Source organism: Perna viridis, chromosome 1 (genome assembly GCF_037379345.1).
Source record: "Perna viridis isolate PV_CMFRI_1.1 ecotype Kerala chromosome 1, ASM3737934v1, whole genome shotgun sequence".
Lineage (NCBI taxonomy): Eukaryota > Metazoa > Mollusca > Bivalvia > Mytilida > Mytilidae > Perna > Perna viridis.
This window is the reverse complement of record NC_142445.1, coordinates 70,122,365-70,135,954: the sequence shown is the minus strand read 5'-3', so window position 1 is coordinate 70,135,954 and position 13,590 is coordinate 70,122,365. Positions and strand designations below refer to the sequence as shown.

The 13,590-nt window shown below is 34.6% G+C and overlaps 2 protein-coding genes and 1 long non-coding RNA gene across 8 annotated transcripts in view; 2 read left to right on the top strand and 1 right to left on the bottom strand.

Moving 5' to 3' along the window:
* LOC148630193 (protein HGV2-like) overlaps nt 1–440 on the top strand; it is a 28,202-nt gene extending 27,762 nt beyond the window's left edge. For 4 of the 6 annotated variants that reach the window (XM_088562747.1, XM_088562738.1, XM_088562729.1 and 1 more), the window contains one exon: nt 24–440. In XM_088562747.1, the coding sequence (XP_088418873.1) occupies nt 24–86 (63 nt within the window). In that variant the 3' untranslated portion in view covers nt 87–440. The remainder of the gene's footprint in view (nt 1–23) is intronic. The other 2 variants (XM_088562754.1, XM_088562744.1) reach the window with 2 other exon arrangements.
* Nucleotides 441–7,970: 7,530 nt separating this feature from the next.
* Nucleotides 7,971–11,763, bottom strand: LOC148630192 (uncharacterized). Its single transcript, XR_015918808.1, has 2 exons — nt 11,231–11,763; nt 7,971–8,417 (listed from the first exon to the last, which is right to left on the bottom strand). It is a non-coding gene; the product is annotated as an uncharacterized LOC148630192 (long non-coding RNA).
* Nucleotides 11,764–11,844: 81 nt separating this feature from the next.
* The window catches only part of LOC148630191 (uncharacterized), a 30,915-nt gene continuing 29,169 nt past the window's right edge, over nt 11,845–13,590 (top strand). The window contains exon 1 of the mRNA XM_088562705.1: nt 11,845–11,981. Within this exon, the coding sequence (XP_088418831.1) occupies nt 11,845–11,981 (137 nt within the window). The remainder of the gene's footprint in view (nt 11,982–13,590) is intronic.

Below are 13,590 nucleotides of genomic sequence, written 5' to 3'. Positions count from 1 at the left end.
ATAATAATTATTTTCTGTTGTAGGATGCAGACAAAAACAAAGTTAATGGTGATGTAGTTCAGGAAGCAGAAGCTGTTGCTTCATAACTCAGGACTCTTTAACATCAGGGACCTTATTTAGTGCTATCAGGAAACTTCAAAGTGCTGCTAAACATTTTGAGAAAATGCCGGACTTTAATATATTTATTGATATTTTTAAATACTGAGCAAATGGTGCTATGGTTGTTGAATCAACCTTCAATACTGTACACAGTTTTCAAGTGTAACATTAATGTTAAAATGGTTTCAGTGCAAGCTTTCTTTACCATGTGTTGAAGATGACATTCAGGGTCCATGATGACATTGTTTTCAGTGTTCAGTGTAGGTCATTTGATATGTATATAATGCTTCATGCAGTCATCTGTGCTACCAGACTCCTCTGCAATAAATACTAACAAACTATTGTGTTTATTACTTGTATCTTTGAAGAAGGAAGGGCCTTGCTAAAAAAAGGTCTTTTTGTAGAATTAATTTGCATTGTATGCTAAAATACTTGGCTCTGTACCTTTTTTATACCGACACAAAAGAACTTTTATAGGAATCATCCTGTCCACATTTCATACTGTTCAAAGGATTGATTTGATTGGTGGATCATACATAATACTTCTAACATTTAGCTTTTCTTTGTAAATAATTTAAACATTATTTCAAACATTTGTTATTCTAATATGATGTGCTTCAAAGCTCTTTAACCATAGCCATGGTAAAAAAAAGTGATTAACACATAAACAACATTTCGTGCAACACATAGGCTGCATTTATTCCAAAATATGAGGAAACAAATGATATTAATATCAAAATAAATCGTGGAAACTTCATTTTATCTTATATTCCTTAACCATACCAGGTCATTTGATCAAATGCATAGGAATGTTGTCCCATTAATAGGTGTGCATGAATATAATAATTACCAGAGGAATTCGATAAACTAAAGGGTTTTACAAGTTAAAAACTCGCCTGCTCTTGGGATTTTTTGGAAATTAAAGCAGAATTGTAAGGCGTCGCATGTAGATTTGCTTGGTGGAACATAATTTCTTTCTATTCCATTTTGAAGTTTAATTTTTCTATGTGATCGCTTAGTATTTCTAGTTATCTCTGGTTTGTTGGAAAAAATATACTTTGCAGTATCAGTTACTACTGCTTCGTGATTGATCCATCATAATTATTTCCCTTGCAAACAGTTTTGGAGGTATATAGAAATCACTCAATATTTCTTGTAATGTACCACTCGAGGGATTTAGATATGAAATTGAATTGGGAAGTTGGGCATCATATGTAGATGTGCACAATGGCTTATAAACACAGTTACTCAAGGGATTTGAAATTTTGTAGAAAATTTGGGCATCATATGGAGAATATCTATCTAGGATTAATTTTTCATGTTAATCTGTTGAGAGTTGTGACTCTTTTATGGTGTCTATTTTAAATGTTTTTACTTAAAAATTTTCTCAGAAACTACTGTACAGAACCCAATGAAAATGGATTTGATTTTTCCTCAGGTGTGAGTGTTAAGAATTGCAGGGATGATTTTATTCTGCTATAAGCAGAGTTCTGTTACATCTGTCATGATTCTTTTTTTTACTCTACTTAATTTCCGCTTTGTTGACCTTGTGAAATAATCCATGAATTTTGCTTATGAAGCCAGGTGAGCAATTCCAGCATCTAGCTTTTTAGTTGGCTGTTGATCTATTGCCATCACTTTGCATCTGTGGTCTTTAGCTTTTTTTCAAACATCTCTGAAACTACTCGACCAATGGGAATGAAACTGATCATTTAAAATTTTTCGAAATGGCTCGTCGCCTGATGTAGGAGTTGTGAGGATTGAAACAGATTTTTTTGTCTGGCTCTAGATTTCACTAGGAAACATTACAGGAGAGCCTCTTGTTTGTTAAACATTAGACCTCCATGGGGACGCGTAAATTGTGCACTCGTGGCGCAGCAGTTTATTTTCCATTGCATTAGGATTCTCAATCTGAACCAATAACATTGTGGTATTTTTCATTGGATGTTAAAATATATAGGATGAAATGTTGACTTCAGCATTTTCTACAAGCTTACCAATCACAATTCAGATGAATGAATTTTTGGAGTATATACATCGTTCACAACCAACCATACAAAACTAATTTATTCAAGTTCACATACCACTTAACCATAATGAAAACATCAACACATTCAGTTAATTTTAACATTGAAAAAGTACTTATTTTGGTATTATTAGATCAAGGCAATGTGAGCTGTTGGCATCTGTCATCGTTAACAATTTTTCAAAACTACTGGACCAATTAGAACCAAACTTGGTACGAATGTTCCTTAGGGTATTTTGCCTAGAATTGATGTGCAAGTTCTTGATCCATTGAAAACATGGCTGCCGTTACTAAAAATAGAACATTTAGACATTAAGACCGTAGTTTTTTGCAATCTCCAAAACCGTTAGGTTCAGCCTACTTATGATGCAACAAGTGTTCAGCATGATGAGATGTATATATGGTCAAATGTCCGTGTAATTCTGTGAGCCATGTGGAGTTAATATATATGGACTTAACCAAATATGCTGATTAATTTGGTTTGTAATCAAAAATAGATGACCTCTTATCATTACATGTTTATTTTAATGCATTTACCCGAATAAGCAAGTCGTTCAGTGTCGATATGTTCACGTTGCCTATTTATTTTTAAACACACAAAAAACCATATTATGTTTAGCTAGGAAATAAACCCTGCAAAATATAAAGTCTTCAATCTTAGAATTGGAACATATAGATGATTGCTGAGTACCAATTGGAAGAATTGTCTTCAGATATCGCATGCAGGCCCTGACGGATAAAAGGGGCAGTGGTTCCGATCAAGAAACTTGTATAAAGAAAGGGGTTTCAGGCTTTCATTTGCCGCTCATCTTTTGGCCATTTGTGTTACAAAAGGGTAGCATAACCCCCGAAATCATCCCAAAGTATCATCAACTGTATCGTGAATTTTACTGCCTCGTGACATCGGAAGCCCGGAGATGGCAAATACAAATGAAACTTTGCGTAGACGATGGCAAAAGGAATTTCGATAATGCATTTCTCGGGTATTGTGTCATTTTTTTGGTCTGGTGTTATTACTTTTTGCAATAATCATTCTATTTGGCTATTTTGGCCTTGTGTATGCTATTAAATTAGAACTGTAGATGCTCCAAGGCCTTAAAAGTGCAAGGCTAAAGTTTTCTGTACAAGGCGTGATTGGTTAAATTATATTACAGGGGCTTGTTCCCATTATATAATAAGTAACCCGACAGTGTAAAATAAGAAGTGTTTGGTGGTGATACCCGTGTTTATTTATTAGATTGGTTCCAGAGCAGTAAATATTAATACGTTCGATTTTATGAGGGGAAAATGAGTTGAAGCGAGTTATCCCCAAATCTGGGATCCCCCTTTTCGCGTTATATACTAGTCAGGCTGCATATTTGACAGTGGGAGCATGCCCCTGTGATTATATTATAAGACTTTATCGTTTATGTTAATGTACGCGTCTCTGGACTAGGTACCCAGAAACTAAGCACTTTCACATAACACATAGGTGTCTATGGAATAATTTGTATCATTTTAGCTATAAACCTTATCAACTGAGAAGTGTAGTTAGTTGCAAGGAAGATATATCTAACGATATGATTTACTTCAATGATTGTGGCTTAAGTTTGAATGATTTAACAGACAGTTTTTACCTGGAGGTCGATAAATTGAATTTCGACCTGAAAATTAATTTGTAGTTCAATTATGCACTATATTGGAGAGTTTTATGTTCATTCATCTAGGTGTTCCATGTGAGCCGATATCGAAACTGAATATTACGCAAAATGGCGCACTGCTACGATGCATTATGAATTTTGGTGTGTGTGTTTTTAAAATGTCCTTCGTAATCAAGTGGTGAATCTAAAAATAAAACAAGGAGTTCAATATTAACCATTTTTAACAATAAACTTATGTTAAAATACGTTTGAATTCGATTCCCGTACTTCCTTTTTATCCCATATTTTTGCGATATGACGCTTATTTGAGGCGTAAAAATTCACATGATCGATATAAATTGATTCAGTACATGAGTACTTCGATTAATATAACTTTCACACGCCTTCTCCTCTACCACTACCCGACCAATTAGAACCAAAATTGATGTGAATGTCCCTGAGTATATTCTGCATAGAACTGATGTGTTGATTTTTTTATCTGTAGAAAACATGGCCACTGTAACTAAAAATAGAACATAGGTGTAGACAGCAGTTGTTATTGCACATATCTCCAAAACCATTAGTATTAGCCAAATTCTGACACAAGGTTAAAGTGTTGAGCTTGATAACATCTATCTGTGGTCCAATTTTTCTGTAAATCTGTTAAGCCATATTCGAGTTATTGACCCTTTTTGGCATTTTTTTCGCCTTTTCAATATAAAAAATACCCATCTCATAAATACAAGACAGAATTCAATAAAAGTTGGTATAGTTATTCGTTTGGGTGTCCTGCACAAAATGACGGTTGGGATTTTTTATCTGTTAATTGAGAAAAAAACATTGCGGCTTCTGGTCCAATAAATAGTTTGGTTTTGAATAAAGAACTTCATTGAGCACAGCATTATACAACGACGTGTTGAACACTTTTCACTTGAGGTAAGTGTGAACACAATATCAGCTTTTGACACACTTTAGTATACGGACTAACTGTTCATTATGGACACAACAACAGGTTTGGACACAAGTTTGAAAGTCAATCAAAGGCGAAAGAAGCTCTGCTTAAAGGGCACTCATCAAACATATTTGCTTCAGATAAGATATCTAAAATCTGATTGAGAAACACAGGTCAAGATTTTTATCAAAAATTTAATACTGAACTTCAAAATCTGTCCTGATTTTTTTGGCTTAAGCAGGGGTTTCGAAGGCAAGGGGCCAAGAGGCCATTTACCCTTTCTTGCTGGAAATGACCTTTCATCTAAAAGAGAATTATGCAGTTTCTCAACAAATGGCCCTTCAAATTGTAAATATCTTTTATAAAATCCTGAAAATGGCCACTTCTCATAATTTCCTCCAAAACCACTGCCAACAGCATGATAACATTACATAAGAATACAAGTATATTTGACCAGTTAGGGGCTCTCGAGGATCAAGTACAGCACAGTAGTAATTGAAGATATACGATCAACAAAATGGCAACATTATTATAGCAATCAATCACTATATACTAGTATATGAAATTTATCAACAGGGAATAATATAAGAAGAAAATAAGTTTTTCAATTGCAGTAGTTCATCTTATGATCTGTGCACAGCAGCGAGGAACTTACATCACCACAATGCAGAGGTTATCAGAACCAACTACAGATATTATAATGAAATCATCCCCAATAGTGGTTCCCCTCAAGAATGATGCACAGCAGCAAGAGGTTAACATTGCTACTGTGCAAGATTCATCAAGGGAAGGTGCTCTAGAACTCACTAAGGGGAAATTATAAGGTTCAAGCGATAAAATAGATTTATTTCATCAAAACTTTTCATATTTCTTGATGAATATGCACAATGCTGATAATAATTTCTCATTTTCATTACTCACAACCATATCATTTTTTTTTTGGTAGATTCTAGATTTTAAGAATTTTTGCAGTAATTATTTTTAGCATTGTTACTATATCTTTTCTTTGGTCAGATAGACTATCACAGTCAAAAAGAAGATGTATTTCATCTTCGACCTCATTACTACAACATCTTTGACATAATCTACAATCACAAGTGATTAAATATATCACTGTTTTCACAATTCAATTCGATTGATAGGGATTGAAAATTATTATTAGATTCACATATCGGATCATATAACTCCATCAGCATTTTTTTTTGCAGCCGTCAGAAGATATTTTTTAAATTCTTGAGATCACTTCATGTTGCATCATTTCTGCCAGGGAGTGTATATTAGATGGGAGAAGTCATTTGTAATAATCTACATAGAACACTGCCGTTGCTATTTGGTTGTTTTTAGCCAATTTTCTCAAATCTGTTGAAAATAGGGCAACATATATATATATATATCATTTATTCAAAATAATATAAATATAAATGTAAATATAAATATAAATATTTTCCATTTCAAAATTAGGTTTTTGTAGACAAATAAGCAACAAATTCACTTTTTAAAGGTTTAAAAGTATGATTTGTCATTGAATGTTTGTGAAAACAATTGCATTTATTAAAATCAAATTAATATCTAATGAATGGGTAATCAATGGAACAAATGCTATAGCTGTAATCAAAAAAATGTAACAAAAGCAAATGAGCAACTCGGACACCACTTAAAACTGGGAGCATGGACCAGGTGCACCGGTAGGGTAAGCGTCCTCTGCTTTTCTAGAAACACCCGCCGAGTTGGTCATAAAAAGTCAAGTCCGGGGTAGACGAAAGAGGAAAGGAAAACTACGACACGTTGAGCAAATCAGTTTTCATGGCGCAGATGGATACACCGTAACGATCCACGAGTTCATGATGACGGTCATAAACTTTTGTAGTGATGACTTCAATCTCGTAGCAACATAACCCTGCTCCAGAGGCCTATTTGTTAGAATTCTAGCGCGATACAAAAAGTCTGCGTAATTTCGGCAAGCTCTGACATAACGTATAAGTTGTAATATGAACACTCCATACGCAGGTGCCGAAGGGATGTTGCCACAGATGAAAGGAAAGTTGGCAATTTTGAATGAAGTCATCACGTTTGTCGTGAAGTTTGGTCAATAGTTTTCTTTTACCAACGATTTCTAAGTGTAGGTCAAGATATGAGGCCGACTTCACAGTGTCTGTAGTATCCTTTATCTCAAGTTCTTCAGGGTAGATGCGATGCATCAAATAACCAAAATTAGGATTGTTTAAAGATAATACGTCATCTATATAGCGGAAACTGAGATTAAAGGATCTAGCTAAACGATACTCTTTCTTTCGCATCAGATCAGCTATAAAGTCAGCCTCATAAGAGTGAAGGAATAGGTCAGCAAGTAGAGGAGCACAATTTGTTCTCATTGGAATGCCGACCGTTTGTTGAAAAACCGCGTCCGCCACACAGGACAAATATGTTGTCGATTAAAAATTCCAGCATTTTGTAAACACTATCTTCTGTATATTTGGAAGATGATTTGGAATTTTTTTACAAAGTATGAGGAATCTCTACCAAGAACGATATATCTGTATATAGGTGTAACATCTTTTTTGAAAAAAACATAGGTCTTATCATTGCTATTATTTTCTATGTCTACCTCTGATAATAAACATTGGATGTAAAATATTTTGCAGACAAAAACAATGTTGTTTTGGGCTTTGTCTGCTGGTACGACAACATATTTTTCATGCATAGTAGACAATGTTTTTGCTACATCAGGGTCCTTGAAAACTGACGTAGCATTGGCATTCATTGACCTACTTAAAACTTTCATTCGTTTCAAAATTAACGTCCTCCACGGCATCCACAAGAACTTTAAAGTTATAATTCCAATTTATGGAGCGCAGTTCCCGGTAATGGCTATTTTTAATAAGTGTGCTTCGAATAACAATAAAATTATTACTAAATGAATGAACCTATGTCTTGAGAAAGAAATATTTTAAAAAATCATTTTCCTCAACTATACCCCAGTCAGCTGCTAATCATTGTGTCTCTCTGTTTGTTTAACCATATGAATTTACTACTAATTAAAAGATAAAAGAAACTTCTTTAAAATGATATCATTTTTATGACATGATAATGTGTTTGTACATTCGTAATTAGCATTTAAAAGTTGACCAATTTCATTAATTTTCACTGTGGAAATTACTGGTAAATAATACGTAATTATTGAAATTTTCAGGTAAATTTTGACATTTTTATTAGATATTAGTGTGTTTGAGAATACACCCTGTCTCAGTATTTTCATTACAACTTTGTCATCAAATCAAATAAAATAAGCTTTATTTCAATCGGCAAGATCATTACAACAATACAACCTATTAAGCTCTTAGGGGCTTTTATAACCCGACATAAGGCACATAAATAGCTATACAGTGCATGCATATACATGTAATATACATTGACAAAGCAATAAGACTAACAGTTATAGTAAGACTGACATATACAGCACACAAACATAAATAGCAATTTTTAAAAGAGCAAATCAAGCAAAGGAACAAACAGCAAAACAGGCAGAAACAGAACAAAAATAAATAAAATCAACAAAAATATGGTTTCGGGGTCGCTGCTCCATGCATAGATTAATAGTCGCTACAGGCAACACAAGAAGTTTTCGGGCAGAGAATTCCACAGGGCTGGTGCAGCGTACCTGAATGACTGTATCCAATACCTTGTTGTTTTAACATGTGGCATCTGTATTAATTTGCTGTATCTGAAATTGTACAGCCTAATATGTATTTTGTTCAAAAAGCAAGTTTCCAGTCTTCCAAATGTTTAAGTAGAGTTGTTTGACAGCCATGTCCTTTCCTGAATGCACAGAGAAATTTATTTAAAATATTTTTTTTTAAATTCTGGAAGTTGCCCAGCCAGCACTTATTAAATTTTTTTAGAAGGAGTGGGGCGAATGCTGACAGGCCTATAATAATTTTTCAGGAAAGGATCACACTTCTTGTAAATCGAGGTAACTTAAGCCTCCTTTAACCTCTCTGGAAAGGAACAAGATTCAATTGAAAAAAAATTATCATAGTAGTCATCGATTTTACAAATGAACATTTGATCAATTTCACAGAAATTTTATCAACACCCATAACCTTTTTTAACATCAAATTTATTAATAATTTTGGCTACTTTTTCTTCATTGGTGCATTCAAGGAGTTAAATATATATTTTGGCGCATTTAAAATTGAGAAAGTTTTTTTTAATATTTTGTTTTCAATTTTCTTCAAGCTAGTATGATTTTCTTTATCAAAAATGTAATCTTTTCCAATTAGTTTTGCCACGTTCACAAAAAAAGATATTCAAAACTTCTGACACATCTCCATTTTTTGAGATTACATCATCTTGTAAAATAATTTCTGATTCTGAATTTTTACATTTTTTGGAGAAGTATGGCTTGATGGTTTGCCAAAAAAAAATTTCTTGTTTGGGCCACCAGTACTTTCCGTACACTGACTTTCATTTCATTTTTTTACACGATTTCTCCTCATTCTGTATTGCTCCCATGTTTTGTGGTATTTATTATTAAAAAAAATTGCATATAACATTTTCTTTTCATATAGGTTACAGACCACCAATTCAACCAATGAGCATTTGGAACGTACGCAAAAATAGTCCTAGAAATTATCCCTGTTCCTCATAGTGCTGTGAAAAAAGTTCTCATCTCATTTAAAAAATTTAAACAGATTCTGAAAGGAAAAACATTTCTGTACATTTTATAGGTGCATTTTGCTTCTTGTGATGTGAAGCCTAATCTCCATAATGATTTCTAAATATACCCCTATCTTGTGAAAACACTGGGATTTCCCATGCTATTTATAGACACTTCACTTCCGGTGACCAGTACTGCACTGCAAGTCTGCTAACCCCACATGCCATTCTGAGGATTGTGAGCTGACATATATAGAATCATGCTGATATATAGTCCTCTGCAGGTTAAAGTTAAGGTAAAGTCCAGAGAAGCCATTGAATATTGTGAAATTAGCATAGACGCCTATGGGAAGTGGAATTAGTGGTTTTTAGCCTACATTGCTTTTCGCAATTCCCTGTTCATGTAAAAGGTATTTGATTTTGTTTCCTATAGATGGTTTTTATCAACAATTTTTGACTGGTACATGTTTATCAAAAATTTTTGACAGTTCATTTTCAAAGTTCTGATAGCAATCATTTATACATACATTTTGGTATATCTATATTTGCAGTATCTTCGTTTAAAGCATCTACATCTAGCTTTCGAAAACTTCTATAACTTATTTTTTGTTTTTCCTGATTAGGAATAGAATTATTAATTACAGTACTAATTATATTACGACTGTCACTAATTCCAGTAAAAAAATTAAGTGACCTCATACATAATTGTCAGTTGTTCGTCAATATAACATCTAACAAAGACGGTGCACATTTTTTCATGTGACATGTTGGTTCTTTGACTATATTTGTCTGATCTAAAAGTTCGATTAAGTCCAAAAGTACCTTTCCTTTGTTGGGACATAATAGATCATAGTTTATGTCACCAATTAATAAATAGTTATCATACTGCGTTTAACATTTGCCAAAAGTCTTGGTAATGAATATTGGGAACAAATTGTGCTCCTTTACTTGCTGACCTATTCCTTCACTCTTATGAGGCTGACTTTACAGCTGATCTGATCTGAAAGAAAGAATATCGTTTGGCTAGATCCTTCAATCTCATTGTCCGCTATATAGATGACGTATTATCTTTAAACAATCCTAATTTCGGGGATTTAATACATCGCATCTACCCAAAAGAACTTGAGATAAAGGATACTACAGACACTGTGAAGTCGGCCTCATATCTTGACCTACACTTAGAAATCGATGGTAAAGGAAAACTATTGACCAAACTTTACGACAAACGTGATGACTTTTCATTCAGAATTGTCAACTTTCCTTTCATCTGTGGCAACATCCCTTCGGCACCTGCGTATGGAGTGTTTATATCACAACTCATGCGTTATGCCAGAGCTTGCCGAAACTACGCAGACTTCTTGTATCGCGCTAGAACTCTAACAAACAGGCTTCTGGAACAGGGTTATGTTGCTACAAGATTGAAGTCATCACTACAGAATTTTTATGGTCGTCATCATGAACTAGTGGATCGTTATGGTGTATCCATCTACATCATGAAAACTGATAAATTCAACGGGTCATAGTTTTCCTTTCCTCGTTTGTCTACCCCGGACTTGACTTTTTATGAGCAACTCGGAGGGTGTTTCTAGAAAAGCAGAGGACGCTTACCCTACCGGTGCACCTGGTCCATTCTCCCAGTTTTTAGTGGAGTCCGAGTTGCTCATTTGCTTTAGTTACTTTGTATGTATGATTTCAGTTACTTTATGTTCTTTGTTGTGTATGTCTGTTTTCCATGTCTGGTCTTTGTCCCTGGATTACATTCTTTTGATTACCCTATAACCTTGGTTCCCTTGATTACTCTTTCACTGAAGATCTGATCATTATATTCGGAGTTCTATAGATACAGATAATACACCATTTACTTTTATTCAGGATTACCATATATGTGATGTTTTCAAGCGTTTTGCATCCTAGGTCTGGCAATCGTCTGGCTGGTATGTCGGATCTGAAGAAGGTCGCAATGCCATCGCCATGCACGTCTCTATCTCTACGTTTAATTTTATAGCCGGATACTTCAAACAAGCTGTTCTTGAACGATGCATCAATTTAGGTTTCTGCTATAATGAAGTAATCAACAATTTTGCCAACAAACAATTCTTTAGCTTCTATAAATTTGTTTTCAGACTATTAATATTCAAATGCGATATGACAAATTTATATAGACTACCAGTCCCTGTAATATATAAAGTCCCTCCCTGTTTCTGTCAAGTTTGGTAAACTAAAACTGGATTTGAAAAAAAAGGGGCTAATCTCCCCCTTATCAATCTCTTATTCAAAAGTTACCTATATCCGCAAAATGTTCATCTGGAGAACATTCACGCTCGGTCTTATTCATTTAAAAAATAAAGAAAAAAAACGGGAAAAGTAGTCTCCCTTGTATCTATATCTACTAAATATAGATAACCTTTAACACGTGACTTTGTTATAGTTCACAACTTCCCAAAAACTTTGAAACGTGGACCAATCTCGTCAACATCCGACCAAACTGACTTATGGAGTATTCCCCTTTAAAGCAGAATGGTATGATGAAAGGGGACGATATAATGATGAAATTATTAGATGCATCTTCGGATTCCGACCCGGAACCTTTAAATTTGCCACCTTTGAAAGGGAAAAGGACAACGAAGAGGTAATATATAAGATTCGTCCCTTTAAATCTATTGAATGAGAACAACTACAAAATTAGGTTTCAGTAAACCTCCCAATCGTAAATTCCCGTGGTCAAGACGGTTGTTGTGGCCGTTGTTTACAAACAAGGGTTATCTTTCGTTGATGCTGCAATACCGTAAATATGCTAATTTGTCTTTACACAGCTTATCGGGGATGTGTTATACTTCAGCAATCTCGTAATTTATAGCAAAATCTCGCGTGGCGAGATTTCAGGATACTTGCTGCCAAAAGTAGGTCATATATAATGATTGATTGATTGTTGGGGTTTTACGCCCGAGCAGCAATATTTCAGCTGTAGTCATGCGGTGAACATGAAATGGATGATAAAATGAACATAAAATGGTGATGAAATGTAAAATGGGATGGGACACAAGGATAATGGGGTCGAAAATTTTGATTGCCACTGGAAATAGGGAGAGTTAGGTAGGGTCGGGCAATTTAGCCCGCTGTGGCGGAGCCCTATGGTTGCTACTCCTGGATAATACCACAAAAGGGCTCTTTAACGTGCGAGCAACGTGGCATTTTTCCTAACACGGTGCACCACTAACGGTTTGCGGTCAGGTTTTCCGTATTATGGCCTGACGACCCTAGCATGGAACATGCCAGGGTTACCCCATTCCACCACCTGGGGCACACAACCCAGTTGCTCTGTGGGCAGACCTCCCTAGCCCCCGGCCAGGGTTCTGAGCACTTTTTAGTCGCCTTTTACGACAAGCTTAGTGCTGCTGTGGGCTTATTCTTTTAACACCTGAACCCGCACGGGGCAGGTCATATATAAACATTGATACAACAAAACGTTGATATCACAAAAGCAGGGAAAGCTGCAGCTATAAACATCCTTATATACACCCTCAGACCATTTTTTATCAATTTAAAACAAATTATATGATGATCGTTTGAGTTTTGAAGAAGGAGTTGAATTTTAAATTAGGAGGGAATTTCTTTCTCAACTCCGGTTGCCATTTTTTTATATCAACAGTTGGTCAAATGAAATTTGTTGATATCACGAAAGGCTACACTAAATTTTTTTATATAGACCCTCCTACTTTTTTCTTCAGTTTAAAACAAATTTTATGACGATAGTTCGGGTTTTGAACAAGGAGTTTGAATTTTAAATTATGAGGGAAACCGTCCTCAAGGGCGTAACTCTGGCCGTCATTTTTTACAAAAAGTCAAAAGTATGTCAAATAAAAACATTGATGTCAGGAAGGAATAGTCCTTGACTTCAGTAACGCACAAATTCAGGAATGTAGACAGATAGAAAAAATGAAACATCTATTTAATAGGGATTATATTTTACAGTTTGATTTTTATTGCTTTGTTTTACATTTAATTGCAGTAGACAATATTAATTTGCGCAAACACATTTATAGTGAATGGTTATGGCATCAAAATAAACAATACAACAATCATAGAAACATCTATAAAGGTACATATGATAGTAATGGTGGTTGTGTGACAGTTTTATGTAATTTGATGAGTATGAGTTTTTCCTGGTGCCAAACATTCGTTCAAAAATTTGATTATTGTTTTAATTACAATTTAAAATATTTGGATATATATGCTAA